The 16,051-nt window shown below is 48.2% G+C and overlaps 1 protein-coding gene and 1 long non-coding RNA gene across 4 annotated transcripts in view; one reads left to right on the forward strand and one right to left on the reverse strand.

The window, feature by feature from the left end:
* The window catches only part of LOC143901870 (uncharacterized), an 86,120-nt gene extending 70,217 nt beyond the window's left edge, over positions 1-15,903 (forward strand). The window contains exons 4-6 of the long non-coding RNA XR_013258199.1: positions 13,047-13,429; positions 14,290-14,737; positions 15,737-15,903. This is a non-coding gene — a long non-coding RNA (uncharacterized LOC143901870). The remainder of the gene's footprint in view (positions 1-13,046; positions 13,430-14,289; positions 14,738-15,736) is intronic.
* LOC143901866 (uncharacterized) lies at positions 4,761-11,909 on the reverse strand. 3 transcript variants are annotated; one of them, XM_077414493.1, is made up of 20 exons: positions 11,434-11,909; positions 11,059-11,179; positions 10,737-10,955; positions 10,449-10,656; positions 10,271-10,362; positions 9,836-10,178; positions 9,643-9,766; positions 9,353-9,553; positions 9,039-9,249; positions 8,841-8,963; positions 8,547-8,757; positions 8,072-8,340; positions 7,844-7,996; positions 7,697-7,775; positions 7,497-7,617; positions 7,107-7,413; positions 6,905-7,038; positions 6,585-6,794; positions 6,379-6,516; positions 4,761-6,204 (listed from the first exon to the last, which is right to left on the reverse strand). In XM_077414493.1, exons 1-20 carry the CDS (start codon positions 11,494-11,496, stop codon positions 5,776-5,778), a joined length of 3,756 nt encoding a protein of 1,251 aa, XP_077270619.1. In that variant the 5' UTR covers positions 11,497-11,909; the 3' UTR covers positions 4,761-5,775. The 3 variants fall into 3 exon arrangements, with proteins under 3 accessions (XP_077270619.1, XP_077270618.1, XP_077270617.1); XM_077414492.1 differs by having other exon boundaries at positions 9,848-10,178; positions 10,271-10,380; positions 11,434-11,908; XM_077414491.1 differs by having other exon boundaries at positions 10,271-10,380; positions 11,434-11,908.
* Positions 15,904-16,051: the final 148 nt, after the last annotated feature.

A 16,051-nucleotide genomic window follows, 5' to 3' on the forward strand; every position in this document is an offset into this window, starting at 1 on the left:
CTTCCGTTTGAATGGACAAATATAAGTCACGCGTGCATAAACAGGAGTATTAAGAAAAGTTGTCACAATTAAAGGAATCGACGCGACGTAACGAACGAAGAGCGAACAATGCTGTGCCCACAATGAGACAGAGGGGAAAAAAAACACAGATAAGGTAGCTCCGCCTCTATATTGACGAACCGTGTGTCGAAAGTGTCGGTCGATGCTGACTTTCTAAAGAGGTGTATATCGATAATTTGTTTCTTCTCCACCTTTTTTTTAACTTCTGTCGACCGGCTCTTCGCTCTCGTTATCATTATACATATTTGTGTATATTTGGGGTAACGTTATCGCTCGAGATATAGGTGTACGCGTATATACGGCTATTATCGGGGCGCGCTGTCGAAATGGAGCGCGCTCGGTAGAAAACGCGCCGCTCTGTCCCATATTATCACGCGCGCCTTATCGACATTCCACTCGGACGGACGGACGGACGGACAGGCGGGCGGGCTAAGAATGTTACGACTTGAGAGATAACCGCGCACATAATACGCGCGGTGCAACCATAAGTGGCCGCGATAATGCTCGGCGTTTCGTTTATTCCCGAGAACGCATCTCGGAGCCCAAAGGAAAAAAAAAAAAAACAACTCGCCAGGCTTTATCGTTGGCGTTATCGCGCTATACAAAACACAATATTTTCTATAACACTCTCGATCGAGCGGCGCCGTTCTCGATACCCGTTCTCGAAGCGCGCGTTTCGATCTTTTGCTTAGCGGAATTATTTTTGTAAATATGAGAGCGGAGCGTCTCGTTCGTCGAGCCTATCGATTCTTTTCTTTTTCTTTTTTTTTATCGATAATTCTTCGCCTTCGAGCTTTCGTACGCCAATTACCGGTATTGCGTTTGAAGCGCGATACTTTTCTATCGGTATCGGCTCCCGGAGGCTTTTGCAAAAGTCATCGCAAGTTCGCTATCGCACGATTCGTACGCGATGATAAAAAGAAGATATTTCTACGACGCGGCAACGTATAGGCGAATTGAAGAAGAATCTAATCTTTCAAGCTATTTGTCCAGTGGCGAATCCAGAGTCGGGCGTATTTTACAACTCTCTCTCTCTCTCTCTCTCTCTCTCTCTCTCTCTCTCTCTCTCTCTCTCTCTCTCTCTCTCTTTCGATTCGCACGATTCGTTTGGAAAAATATTTCGGAGCCGAAGGACTCCGGTCGTCGCGCCGCTCGTCGAGCGAACCGGATACGCGCTCGCCGTCCATTCGCGTTCGAACGCGACAAACGGTTGACTCGTCGAAAAACGTGTTAATTGGCATTATTCCGAGCGGTCGCAACGGCTGCCAATTGGCACGGAGCGTATAAAACGTCGACGCGGGACACGGGACGCCGAGATGTGCGCGCGTGCGTGCGAACGCGAAACCGACGACGGCGACGAAGACTCATATACGAATTCCGACTCGGTCGATCGCCGGCGACACGCTCCCAATTCCCAGAATCATTCTTTCCTTCGGGACCGTGCGGCACGAACGAGCTTTCGAGCGATCGATCGAGCCTTTTCTCCTCTCTCGTCGCGCTCGAAAATCCGTGGCTCCGCGAGCCCCCCGCCACCGCCACGCACGCGCGAAAATCTAAGCGCACATCTTTCGAACCGCAAATTTTTCAAACAATCCCGAGCCGATCTTTCCTCGACGAAGGGTACGGGCGATTTTGATTCGTATGTCGCGAGTCCGGATGGAAAGGTTACGAGTTACGAGAAGGATTTGGAAGTTTCTGCGCAGGAGGAAAGAAAAGGGAGAGAAAGCGAGAGGAATCGGCGTTATGCGTTCGTGTATAGGTGCGACGCGGAAAAAGCTTTCGAGCTTTCTCCCCTACGCCCCCATGCTTCGTCGACTCGACGACGGGCAGCTCCGCGACTGCAAAAAAGCCCTCGGAAAACTCCGCCACGGAGCCGTCTCTCCGCGCGTGATTACGCGCGCGGTATACCATCGACATTCGCGAGCGGGAAGGGGGACGCGCCCGTGTGTATATGTACCAGCCGCGAAAAAAAGGTTTCGCAAGCATTTTCGAGCATTTCGCGCGCGAAGCGAAAGGGGGGGGGGAGAGAGAGAGAGAGAGAGAGAGATTGGAGGAACGTGGGATAAAGAGGAAGGACGATTCGTTATTAGCGCCGGGACGCCGTTACGCGCGAAAAAAAGTACGTGACTTTGTTTTGCGCCTTTTGCCCCCTTCTGTTCCCTCCAGCCCGTCCCGTCCCTTCCCGTTAATATTCGCCTCGGCAGAAAAGGTATCGGTACGCGCGAGAAAGAGAGACGCGGCCTGTTACTTTTCATCTGTCAAATCCATTGGAGCGACGGGCTGCGGAAAGAGCCCCCCCCCCCCTAGAGATCGAACCGGTGCCGGGGAACGACAGCGAAACGATAAGGTGGTCGTCGTCGTCGTCGTCGTCGTAGTAGTTGTGGAATGGAGGGTCGCGCGAGAGAGGAGGAGTAGCTCGGTTGGAGTACGCGGCGCGAAATGCTCTTCGCTGATTTCCTTTTCTAAATATGGCCGCCTTCGTGTACGTTTTCTCTCGCTCCTTCCCTCCATCCTCATCCTCGCGCTCTCCTTCCTTCCCGTGCGTAGCATCGACGCGACGCGACGCGACGCGACCAGCGATGCCGCGCCGCGCCGCGCCGCGCGCCCGTAACCGGCCCTGCTTGCCCGAGGTTCTACTTGATTGCCAAGGCGTCTTAACCTCGGCCTCGTAGCAGCGCGGCGGCAGCAGGCAGCACTGCACTGGCAGCAGCAGCCAGCAACCAAAGCGGCCGCGAGTGCGAGTCCGCGCGGACCGCGCGGACCGAAAGACGTCCGAGACGCGGCCTATAAGAATCGCGCTCGGCGCGACGTGGCCAACCTGAGCGCATAAAAATCTGCGGCGACGCCCCGGGTAGAATAAAGAGGCGTCGTCGAGCGGGGAAAAAGGCCAATCCGGCAGAAAGAACGACGGCCCGCGGGCCAATCGCGCGCGCGCTTCCCCAGCTACAGCGGTAGACAGCCGGTCGTCGAGTCCGCGCGGACATCGTATATACTCTCTACCTGCCTTTATTATGCCTTTCTACGCGGCTCTCTTCCCCCGCGAGCCTTCGGTGTACGCGCGTATACATACGTACGTGTGGACGTGGTATACGCGCGGGTATACGTGGTGTAAGCGCGGTATACGCGGTCGAGGATATACCTCGGCGCGGCGAATGACGAGGGGTGGGTAGGAGAGAGAGAGGAGAGGCAGAGAAGGAGGGGGGGCTATATTCCCGTTGGTCTCTTCTGCTCCGAACCACTCCGAGCGCGGAAAGGGAACCGCGACGGGAACGTCGTTCTCGTCGCCCCGCGGGCGAGCGCGAAAAAACGTCCCTCGAAGAAGGAAGAAGCGCGGAAGAGCGTCGTCGCCGGGTTCCTCGTCCGCGACCAATTAATGCAATGCCGACGTCTCTCCTTTCCGGAACGTTTTCTCGAAATTGTAGCTCGACGACGTTTGCACTCGGGCCGCGGGTTCCGGCGATGAATCGGAGCGTCGGAGGGACATTCGGCCGAGCGTGTAAACGATCGCCCCCTTCCCTCTTCCGCGCGAGAAAGAAATCCTACGTGACGTTACGTTGTAATTCGCGGGAGGATCGGGGGGAGGGGGGGGGGGAGCCTACGGCCTACGGCCTACGCCCGACGGCCGAGAAATAAGCCCCCGTTGTCGTCGCGAATCTCGCTTTGGAATCGCCGTATCGCTCGATCGGCGCGGTGTAATACCGCCGGTGATTAAAGAACGGTATCACCTTAACACACGTGCACGGGTGATGGAATCCCGCGCGCGGGATTCGAGATCTCGTCGATCTGAAGATTCTCGAGTGAACGATAACGAGTCGTTCCTCGCGAAAATTAAATGACGTTGTTTTCATAGCCTGTAATCTAGATTTTTCCTGATTGCGCGCGCAAATAGGATTATCGCGAATCGAGTGAATTTTGTTCTCGTTAGTCATGGATACTCGAAATCCGATTTGTAGGACATCCCCCTCCCCCCCGCCGCGCTCTCGAACCGAAACGGAATTCGGATAATACGTCGCCCGAGTCGCCCCGAAGTGACGACGGTACGACGACGGACGACGATGGGGGGGGGGGAGGGGCAGGAACGAGTTAAAAATTGCGAGCTATCCCCTTTCTAATTCGCCGCAGTTGCGATCTCGATAATGACCCTTCCCACGCCTTGTGCGATTATGAAAATTTTATGGACGATATCGGGTTCGCGGAGGTGGACCGTACGTAAAGCGATCCGATTTCCCGGCGGGCGCGATAGTCGGTCACGCGTGTAATTACCGATGCGCTTTTACGTATTGCAGATGTTATACGTGCCACGATGGCACGGCACGGTATACACGCTCCATGCCTGCAATCGGCTCCGGTTATTCGATAAATTGATGAAAAATTAGAAAAAAAAATAAGAGACGCAAGTAAAATTAACAGTAATGAAATAATGTAGCTCATTCATTTGTAATTTACTTGATAGATTCCATAATAATCTAACATCACGTTATTTAATTAACGCGGGTAATTATTTGCCGCTTGTTTCGCGCTATTTAGCTACCGAAAGATTGTGCGTTAATCCTAGGCATTAAACCGCACTCACCTTTTTCTTGCTATCGCCACGGGAATTCTAACGATCCTCGATGGTCTTCTTACGAATCAATTTCTTCGAGCGAGATAATCCGACGATCTTAAGAATCGGAGGTGCAGATCGATGCGGTAAGACAAAGGAAAAGGGATACGCAACTTTATTGTTTTTCTTCTTTTTTTCAGTACAACTGTTTGGTTATTAGAACGATTAAACATACAATACATTATCATAATCACGCATCAATTTGCCTGTTATTCTCGTATGTGTGTGACTCGCGTGAGAATATGCATCGTAAAAAGAGACCGCACCGAAAACGTCCTCGAGAGCGATCGAATCTCGAAGGAATCAAATTATCCGCGTGAGATACATCCGGGATAAAACTTTACTCAAAACTTACAACGCTATCGCTTTCGACAAAATGCCGCACCGTCATATGCATGTTGCGACTACCAAAGGAAACGTATACCAAATTCGATCTATTACTCTTCCTACGATCAGAATCACGGCAAATGCTGGAATTTGGAACAGCCAACTTAATGGGGAAAGAGCAACTGTGTGGAAGAGAAAAGAATGTAAGCACATTTTACGCAAGCGAAGACGATCCAAAACTAGCAGGTGCAAAAAAATCATAAATAGATGGTGGTGCGCAGTTAACAATTTTTACATTAATGTATATACAGGGTATTCCTATTTCTTTAACGGAAATGATGTCAGTTTTCCGCGAAACTAACGTTAATTTTTTACGAAATTGATGTCAATTTTTTCCAAACTCGACTTAATCGAAAATTCGATTTAAGGGGGAGAACCTAAACATTAATTATAAACTTAACCCGGAGAGTAATTCTATATATATCATGTAAAAAAAGTGTGACTCTACCAAAGCAGATATTGATATATGAGCATATGGATAATGTATAGATACATCTGCACCGTGCCAATCAGCCAGTTAAAAATGTATTCGTTCTTTTTCACTCTCTCCATTGAGAGGAAAAGAGAATCGCATTTTTCTCTTTCCTTTTAACGGAATCGTTCCTCGCGCGTCGATTCTTTCGGTGGACAATAACCTCGTCTTCTATTCTCCGATTTTATCTAACATATCTCCATTAATCTGATAGTGCAAGTCCGAGTACGATATTATATCTTGCAGCTGGTTATTATTTCGGCGGGCGCTCCTGATCCGCGAAGTATTTGGTCGCGTTCGGGAAGCGTAACGGGTCCGGAAAGTCCGGCGTGCCGTATCGGCACGGATTTAAACAGTCCCTGATCGCTTGACCAAACGCGCGTCGCACAGCGGGATCCGCCGCGACGGCCACGGCGGCACCTTCGACCTCTTCGACGCCGGCATGACCGACCCCTTCTCTGACTAACCGTTCCATGGACGCTGCTATTGTCGAATGATGGTTTGGCGTGGGGCTGACTAGTAACCGCGGTTTCTGCTGTTCGATCAACTTGCGACGTTTGCTCGGTAGACCACCTAGATACGCGTCGCTAAACGTCGTCACGCCGCTGTTCGGCGCTACACCCTGCATCTGCAATTGTCTACGTTGTCGCACGCCATCGCGAGCGATAATTGGCACCCAATCCTAGAAATAAGTATATCCAACTTATTAATGTATATATGTTGCCAAACGGCGATGTTGAATCATCTCTAAACATACGTTAAAAAATTTCTACGGAAAATTTGTTTATTAATTTAAGAATCTTGGTTATATTACGGATTAAATGCAATAAAAATTCTTTGTATTCGTGTAACGTACCGAAGGTAAAGCTTCATGGCCAGGGAATGTTTCCGGGATTTCTTCTCGGTCCTCAGATATCGAGCTTTCGCGTGTCGGTTGTTGCTGTTGCTGCTGCTGCTGTTGTTGCTGCTGCTCGAGAGTTTCGGTTTCCATCGGCTATGCATTTAGAATATTATTTATATTATTGTATTCTTACACATTTAAAAAATTATAAGAGTGATTACCTCATCTTCCGGTTGGGGTTGTGTGGATTGGCGAGTCGAAGCTGAGGATTGCGATGACGGTTGGGACGATGCATCCCTATACACCAAAAGTGGTATGATCTCCGAATCCGGGGGCTGTGGTACGCACAAAAAGTAAGTACGAAGATGGGTGATAAATCCGTTCAGCACCCACTGGAGAAGAGCGGGATTGCCACCGTCCATCAAGTCACGCTAAGAACAAAGCAACCAACCAAATCGCGTTAGTGTGAAACATACGTAAATTCCCTCCGTGCGCGCGTGCGCATTGCTGTAGAATAAGATTCAAGAGAATCAAGACCAACCATAAAACGCGTCGCAATCGCCTCCAATCCAGCTTGGCCGCCACGTAGCGAATACCGAAGTACATGTACAGTTTGGCTGGACATGTTAATTAAGATGTTCAATATGTCCTGACCGAACCTCGCATCGTCGATTCCTGTAAATCCGACGCATGAATTTGATTTGTTGATTTTAAGATGTATGCAACATGTAGAAAATACTAACCGCTATCGAATAAGCTTCTAAGCATATCTCTTGCGTGGCGAGTCATCAACGATTCGATGGTCGCGCAGACGTCAACGCGGGACCCACTCCTGCCGTTGGCGTCTTCCTCAGACGCCAGGAGATTCTGAATGTGAGGTCGTAATTGAGAAATTAAACGCTCAGTCGCTTGCTCTTGAATGGCTTCTGGTGATGAGGCGTTCGAGAACGTATACTGTAGAAATTCTTGCAACGGTCTTCGAAGACGAGCGATCGGTCCCCATTGACCTCGACGTACTCTGAGCAATCCATCCAGAGACATAGATTGTGCCTATGTGGTGTGAATTTTCTCTTAGTATTATGGAGATAATAAAGCTCGCATCGGTCACGCGGTAAACACAATGGTGAAATTACCAGCAATACGAAGAGATCGACGAGGAAGTTCTCCTCTCTGCCGGATCCGTGCGACGTGAAGAGATCCATAGATAATCCTCCACCCTCAAACAGATCGGCCAATGTAGGATTTCTGATCGAGCTGATCAAGAGAATTACGCGATTTAGGGTTATATATTCATATAATGAATGGTTCCTTCTTTAATCATAATTTAACGTACCTATCGCCCAAAAATCCTACGCGTATATTGTTACCAATTATTTGCATTATATTTTCAATACTTTCCATCAAATTTGGAGCTGTAACGTAATCAACGTTAATATCGAGATATTTAAATCTGCCGTTATCACATTTAAATTATCGTTACCGTTCGTATTGATGGGTCGCGATTGACCACCCGTCGGCTGATTTAACAACTGCTGCATAAAATTCACGAAAGAATTATTAGTAGCTGTTTCTGCATTCGTCGCCGATGTTGCGTTCGTAGAAGTAGCACTGGTCGTCGTAGTCGAAGTCGTTGCTAGAAAATGTTTTTTTTTTTAGTTGTAGAAACGCATATTAAAAAAAAAAAAATTATCATCCTCATATTATCTACCGGTTTGATTTGTTTGATTCTGAGCGTCCGCTGTAGCTGTCGACGTTGTGCGCGTTGGTTGCGAAGTTGTCACGCCGGTCGCGCTATTGGAGGCGGTACTCGGAGAGCGGTAGACATGGTGCGAATTACATGGAAGGTAGGGATCGAAATCAAGACCCAGTCCAATACTCATGCCGAGACCCATCGGATGAGCGTGATGATGGAACACGTGCGGCCGTGATGTACTTCGAGTTTGTGTAGCAGTGGTAGGATGAGTACCAGTATTGCTTCTGTGTATTTCAGAATTATTTAATATTAGATGTCTTTAGAGATACTTTAAATGAGTGAATTTAGAGGTCAAAATGAGAAAAAATGTCATGTAAATTATAAAATGATTTCATAGCGCAATATCATCTCTCGACAATATTTTAGTTATTACAAAAATATTATCAACATCATCTCGACAATTTTACTTATAATTTATAAATGGTTGTACCGTGCTTGAGTGCTTTGACCGGCATTTGTGCTTCCGCTATCCATCGACGAGGAGACCGATTGCGCTCCCGCAGTAGTAACGGGAGGATTTCTCGTGCTTATAGTCGTGGTAGTGATACCGCCATGCACCATGTGTCCGTGAACGGCTTGCATAAAGTTTCGCAATAAATAAGGCGGTGGTGGCGTGCCGAATGGAAATACGTTTGTCCTGCCTGCAAAATGAGAAAATGTCAAATAGGTAAACGTTGCTTCTCTTGCCAAACGCATCGCGTAACACTCGATGACGTCAACTTACGGGCGTTATTGTTGGTTTCATTGCCTGACGCGTTCTGTTCGTTGCTCGATCCAGCATCTATGTTACTCTCGGAACTAACTTCCATCAGCACCTCAACATTGTTCGGCAAATTGAATACCGTATCTAGAAAAGTGACGCATATTCCAACGTGCTGTCTTAGTATTTCATAAAATCGTATTGCAATAAAACGAAACGTACCGAAAGGCGATTGGCCTTGGTCTTGTTGCGATCGTTCCGCCTGTGGCTGCGCTCCGCTGTCCGATTCTCGCTCTCGATTACCCTCCTCGGTATTAACGCGCGACGAAGTTGCCGATTCCGCGTTTTCCGACTGCGCCTGATTACTAGACTCTGTCGTCTCGTCGTTACCGTTGTTGTTATTAGCGCTGCGACCGTTCAAACTGATATGAGCCTGTGGAAAAAAAAAAATGTTAAGACAGTATTAATTGCTTGGACAAATAGGCGTGCGGTATCGAGTTATTTATGTCTTATGTATTTTTAATCGACATGCTTACCTCTACCTGGATCGGTATACTAGGCTGTAGGATGGCCGAGTGCTGTACTATTATTGGCCGGCATCGCAAGTTTCTAGGCGGTGGTTGACTCATGTCAATGATAATGTCGCTCAGAGCGTGACAGCTGTGCGACATAAGATGCAGAATTTCACTGACTCCATCCACTATTCTCTGACTTTCCTCCACGGAGTTCGGTCCGGGCTAAACAATGAATGGTCGCCATCAGTAAAACGGAACTGTACTTGAATGTGTTCGACGATCACAATGCCGAGGTCACTTTATTGACTTACCCCGGGCGGTAACGAAGGATCAAGAAGCGTAAGCATGCAATAACGTTCCAAATAAGGTCTCAGGCGTTCTTGGGTGTTGCACAGTCTTTGCAATAATTCTGCCATCTGCGGAGGTCGCGGGAGACTAAAAGATAAATACTGAACAATCACATATACATCTACATTTGCTAATTAACTGGCAAAAAATATTTACATTAACACATACTCCTGCTGTTGAGCTCGCCTGTTTTGGTTAGCGTTGCTCGATGTTGATCCCGCGTCTGCAGTCGCTTGCGTTTGTTGCTGTTGCGATTGTGCCTGTGGCTGCGATTGCGGTTGTGACTGCGATTGCGATTGCGACTGCGACTGCGACTGCGATTGTGACTGCGATTGCGACTGCGAATGCGACTGCGAATGCGACTGCGAATGCGACTGCGAATGCGACTGCGAATGCGACTGCGACTGGGATTGAGACTGTGACTGTGATGGTTGCACATCACTTTGATGCTCATTTGCATCGCTTGAAGTTCTCGTACTCCCACCGTTGTAACTGCTTCCTAATTATCGCCGAGCATCCAAAACACATTTCAAAATTTGTAAATTGTGTCGAGCCCATCGCGAAAGTAACCAGACTCGCAAATGTACAAACCTCTGAACAACGTAACTGCACGTGCCCCAGCAGCTGACAACGCGGCTGTGATTGCGGCGGCAGCTGCCTCAGCAAGTCTAACACCGTCGTCTCTAGAAACGTCGTTGGTCCTGAAGAATTACAAAAGCGTTGTGCGCCACGTGAGAAAACCTACGACCTAAATGGTCATTCAACTCACTCGTTTTGTTCAATTTCTGCCTCTTGCTGTTGCTGTTGTTGTTGTTGCTGCTGCTGCTGCTGCGTCGCCTGGTTGACCTCCGGGGGCGGATGCAGAGGAGGAGCGCTAGGATCGTCGAGCCGATCGATCAGCTCGTTCATACGATCGAGCAGTCGACCGGCATGGTTCAGCCGGCTACCGGACAAACTGTTGCTCAATTGCGGTATACCTGTGGGAACAATAAAAACGCGACGCGTCAACGAGAAAAATACAAGCGAAGGAAATAAACAAAAAGACCTAGAATATTACCATGGCCTTCAACGATCTCCGCTGGCACAGACATCGCACCTAGATACATGGCGTTTCCATGCATTTGGGTGCGAGTGACCCGATAATGCGGCCTCTGTGAGTTCTGCCAACCCTGCCTCTGCCCCGGTGCCTGACCCTGGGTCTGCCCGCCGTCGTTTCCATGTTGACCAGGCTGGGGAGGCGCGCGTTGCACCAGGTGTATAACTTTTCCATTGACATCTGAAGGATCAACGTCGCGTCAGTGCACGCCAGTTGCGTTCCGCTTAGCTTGCGGCAAATCATTTATTTTAAGCATAAGGTATATGCGCAAATATATATGTACCATAATCATTTAATTTCTTTTCGTCTTGAAGCACCCGTCCGCAATAAATCAACCTCTGCGAATCAGCTGGTACCGCGACGGACTCGGCTATATGCTCTTTAAAGCCGCGTACCGTGATTTGCTTCAGGGAGGGACAGAGAGAATATTCAGAGATACATTATACAATTAAACAAATAAAGAGATCCGTGTGGGAGGTGGCGTGCTCTGGGTGTTACGGAACACGCCGTGCACGCCTGCCTGTCCCGTGATCTCCAGATGTTTCTACGGGACATCCGACATCCGCTACAGACTCGTGCCCGATCGCAGCCAAAACCGCGATGCGATCGCCACGTGATCACGGGACTGGAAAAAAAAGGAGAAGGGGGAGCGACTTACGTCGTCTTCCAGGGAGAAGACGTGATTCTGCGAGTCCAAGGTCTTGACCGTTAGGTCGATCATCCTCGTGGGCGCGCGGGGGGCTCCGGCGAAAAACCTCGAGATATCGTCGGATGGCGACGCACGTGCGACGGCACCGGAATATTCACGGGATACTCACGGATCCACGCGCCGGGCGCTTCGTCACCACGCTGCTCCTCTTGCGTACACGGCCGACGAAACGAGAGGAGAGGAGGAATCGTTGGACGAACGGTCGGAGAGAGAGCAACGTTGGTTCACCGATCCGCGACTCCGCTTCGTTCACTGCGCGCTCGCTCCCTACGCTCGCTCGCCCGTCACGTTCTCGCGATCGGCCCTTGTCGCGAGTCTCATTACGTCGCCACAATTCACTCAATGTCGCGGGACGAGTGAGGGTTGGCGCAGGGGGGGAGGAGGATTCGCGACGGACGTTACCCAAGAATACCCAGAATGCCCGCTTACCAGCGAGCGACGGCAACGACGCGGCGAGCGCTGACGCTGACCAACAACGCGACGGCGATAGTCCCTATGTGAGCTCCCGGGAGAGGCGGCGTGCCGAGGATTGGCGAACTCGACGATAGATGGTACAACGATGCGCAATTTGAAGTGGAGTAGAGTGGATTCTTCGAGTTGAACGACACAAAGTTCGATCATTTCTCTTTAATTACCGTATTTCGTTATCGTTGGCCGAAATAGGTACGTTTTCAGAAGTTAGAAAAGTGCATCGACACGTATGTACGTCAGAAGTTGAGAGAAGGTAAGGGGACAAAATATTCATCCTCTGAAAGTCAACGCTTATTTAGGCCTGTTCGGTTTAGCAGTTTTAGCCGAACTTTCACGATTCATCTTTTCTCCTTTTTACGTTTTCTTTCCTTTCAGGCCTTTTGTTTTCCCAGGAGACCCGCAATAGTTAAAATGTAAATAGTCCCCCACTTGCCGCGGGCAGCGATTCGCATTCCGTAATTGAGGGTAGTATTCTTCAGTGCAAGAGAGAAGAATTCTGCATGCAAGGGGAGTCCCCATAAGAATAATATAATAGGAAATTAAGCTTGTTATATGCAGTGCGATGTAAAGAAATTAATGAGCATGGAATTATGTTATTGCAATGTAAAAATGAGATTATTGGGCCAATACTACCAGCGAAAATGATTTTCCTGCTATTTGAGAATAAATTGTAATTTAATATTACACATTTTATGCTCGTATTGATGGCTCATTAATCTCCTTTGTAATAATATAATTCTATGGACAGTGGGTATTCCAAATCTGTCGAAAACAGATTCGACAAAATGCTACAAATTTTTGCAAATGTAGCAGAATTTTTTAATGAAACGTGAAAGGGACAGATTGAGAAGGATTACAGAAATCGAACAGAATCTACCATTTCGTATTCAAATGACGTGTACCATCTAAACGTTAACAAAATAATAGATTTTGCTCGGTTTCCATCGCTTTTAGATCAAAGCTTGACGTGGACGCAGTCGGTGCCGATCTGCCGGCGATGTTCTGCTCGAATCCATTGGCGAACCGCTAGCATTTTGCTCGCTGGGATATTCGTCGGAAGAATGTTAATGGTGTTTTGGTATCGTGTGCAGGAAGCGATGGATATACGTCATCTACAATTTGCGACGTGGAAGCCTCCTTCTCGAAGTCCAACGCGACGACGGGTGCTCCGATGCATCGAGCCACGACCGCCACGACGCATCCAACCGCCGTGTCTCTCTCCCGGTCCCCGCTGCGACGAGGAACGCGGCGGCCCCCGGAGGGTCATGGTGTCCGGTACAGAAAACGAAAATCAAGCAAGAGCGATGGAAGTGAAAAGTTCAGCCGGGATTGTTCGGCTGTGGCCCGCGGCGGAAAGGCACGGGATACCGGGCGCCGACTTTTAAATCCCTATCGTAAACACACGTGTCAGAGGCTCTCAACGTCGCCTGAAATATTTCGACGAGGGGCGTACGGAGGGGCGTATGTACATACGGTATTACCAAATGACAATCATCTGACGTGTACGATTGGCGCACGCAAACATGCACGAAAACTCATTTCGCGATCCTGGATCTGTTTTCTATTGCTGAACTGGTTGCGCAAGTTCAACGACAGAAAACTGACCCACTATACAAAATACTCGTGCTTGAAATAACGCGAATTAGTACAAAGCTGGAAAGATGCGAAACGTTTCTTCTGTTTTTTTTTCTTTATCGTTTTCCTACTTCTGGTTGATAAATTGTCAGGCGGAATTTCGGTTGTCTCGAGGATGCAAATGTAAATCTCTAGAGAACGAGTCTGAATAAAACAAAGCCCATAGTGATTTAATTTAAAAGCGGAGAAAAGCTGGCCAAACTCGCGGCTTTACGACGCCCGTCTAGATTTACATCGTCAGTATGTGCTTAACTTAATCTGCTCTCATACAGTTTCTTTTTACCCCTTTCGCGGTCAACCACGCGACGCGGCGCCGCGTAAACTGAACGAGTTAGAAGGAAAGAGAAAGAAAGAGAGAGAAAGAGAGAGAGAAAAGAAAGAAAAAGAGGCCAGATGCCAGAAGCGTGAAAAAGCGAAGACAAACATTTCTTTTAGAGGATATAATTCGGACTCGACCGCAACTTTCGAGAAATTTGTGGTATGACTCTCTCTTTAATAAAAGAGGAAAGCAAAATTGGCAGGTTTACAATATCCTTTTCGGTTTTTCAAAAGCATGCACTTATTTATTGCAAAATGCAAGATAACGTGTTGCGAGAATTGCGCAAGAATGTGACAGAAGAGAGAGGAACAGAAAGAGAAAAAGAAACAGGAACGCAATGCGAGACACGCATCTAAAATAAATACTCGATATTTTTTTAGGGACAAAAAAGAAAGTTTGAAAGAAGAATGCGGCGAGAAAGGACGGATTAATTTGTCATCATTCGGAGAACAATTAGTCTATTGATGAACATTGGAAATAACGAGATCCAGTAGCTTCCAAAATCGCGAGCAGGCCGATCTTCACGCTGAGCGTCCTCGTCGCCCACGTCAGGCGATTATCTCTCAATATCTCAATGCAGCATGTAAAACGCCTATCGTGTATACTCGTGCTCGTGGCGCGATGCCCGCACCGCTACCTTCCTCGCTCTGCTTCCACTCTCTGCTCTTCTCTTGCTTCCTTCCTCCACCGTTTCTTTTTCTTTTGATAAGAAAAGGAGGAGTTTGCCTGCATACCTCGAAGCTATGCGGTATACAGATGCAGGCAGAGCGTCGGAGAGAAACAATGTACTTATACGGGCGCCGATAGCCGAGAGAAAAAGGAGAGGGGGTAAAGTATATCAAGATTTATTTTATTTTTGCAGTAATAACTTTCTTTAATTACGCGATGTCGTTTGCAAGCCGTTTTAAAATATATGCCAAGTTAAAATTAGCAAGTTGAGTAGACTGGCTAAAGCGAGTAAACAGCTTGCAAGAATTTTGTGTGTGTGTTTATATTATATTATATATCATCAAGCTTCTCTCCCATATGTTGTAGCGCCGGGATATGCTACAGAATATTTCTGGAGAATAACATTGAAATATTTTCTAGGGACATAGAGGAAAACGTAACAATCATACCGAGATCCAGAATAAGCGTTTATTTATTTGAAAGTAATCCTGTCATATACATTTTACATATGCTGGTCATATTTCAAACGCGGAGGCGGACACATAAATCGAAAAAGATCGGTTTTAGTTTAGTATTTTGAACTTCGGTAAGGTCATTAAACAGAGAGAGAGAGAGAGAGAGAGAGAGAGAGAGAGAGAGAGAGAGAGAGAGAGAGAAAGAGAGAGAGAGAGAGAGCTGGCGAAAGAGGCAAGAGCGCGTGACGCGGCGGCTGAGGGCGGCTGGCGCGGCGGCGGCGGCCGTGTGTGCGTTGGCGCCAGGCCGCATTCTCGCATTCGTTAAACCGAGGCACGGAGTTAGGTTCCTCCGCCTCATACCTCGTACCTTATGCCTCGTGCCCTGCCTCGCTTTGCCTTGTCTTGCTTTGTTTTTGCCTGCTGGCCTCTCCCGCTTGTTGTGACTTCCTTCCTTGCTCCCGTATTACTCTCTGCCCGACAACAGCGGGATAAAGAGAAAATCTCTCTCGCCTCTCTCTCTCTCTCTCTCTCTCTCTCTCTCTCTCTCTCTCTCTCTCGCTCACTCCCTCTCTCGCATCTCTGCCTTGATGGTGAAATGAATAAAACCGTGTTTTTTGCTATGAAAATTGTCGGAATTTATCTCTCTCAGCTCGAGAATATACGCGAAAAATTAAAGCTGTGTTTTTCATCGCATTGTCCACAGTTGGATGACCTTTATGCCGGGAGAGATTAGGCGAATTGTAGGCGCCAGTGCAGATAGATACCATGGGTGCCAATGTGGAATAGCTTAAAGAGGATATAAGGCGAGTCGCGGTGGCGCCGTCGTACTCGAGAATTTGCACGACATACCTCTGGCGAGTTACAACACATAAATGGGTACGTAAATCATGCGCGTAAAGAGCCACGTTATATAGATAGAGGCGTTTACTCGGATGACAAGCGACCCGTGAAGCGCCGCCGCCGCATCGGCGAGCTCATTAAGTAATCGATATTATTTTACGATGAACAGAGAAACCCT

Source organism: Temnothorax americanus, unplaced genomic scaffold, assembly GCF_048541705.1.
Source record: "Temnothorax americanus isolate GAGA-0224 unplaced genomic scaffold, ASM4854170v1 Scaffold36, whole genome shotgun sequence".
Taxonomy (NCBI): domain Eukaryota; kingdom Metazoa; phylum Arthropoda; class Insecta; order Hymenoptera; family Formicidae; genus Temnothorax; species Temnothorax americanus.

Excerpts from the sequence above, each read along its gene's own strand:
- LOC143901866 (XM_077414491.1), bottom strand. The coding sequence starts at position 11,496 with ATGATCGACCTAACGGTCAAGACCTTGGACTCGCAGAATCACGTCTTC. Across the intron at positions 9,554-9,642 it reads ATCCTTCGTTACCGCCCGGG|CCCGGACCGAACTCCGTGGA; the intron begins GTAAGTCAATAA and ends TTCATTGTTTAG. Across the intron at positions 8,341-8,546 it reads GGTCAAAGCACTCAAGCACG|AAGCAATACTGGTACTCATC; the intron begins GTACAACCATTT and ends TGAAATACACAG.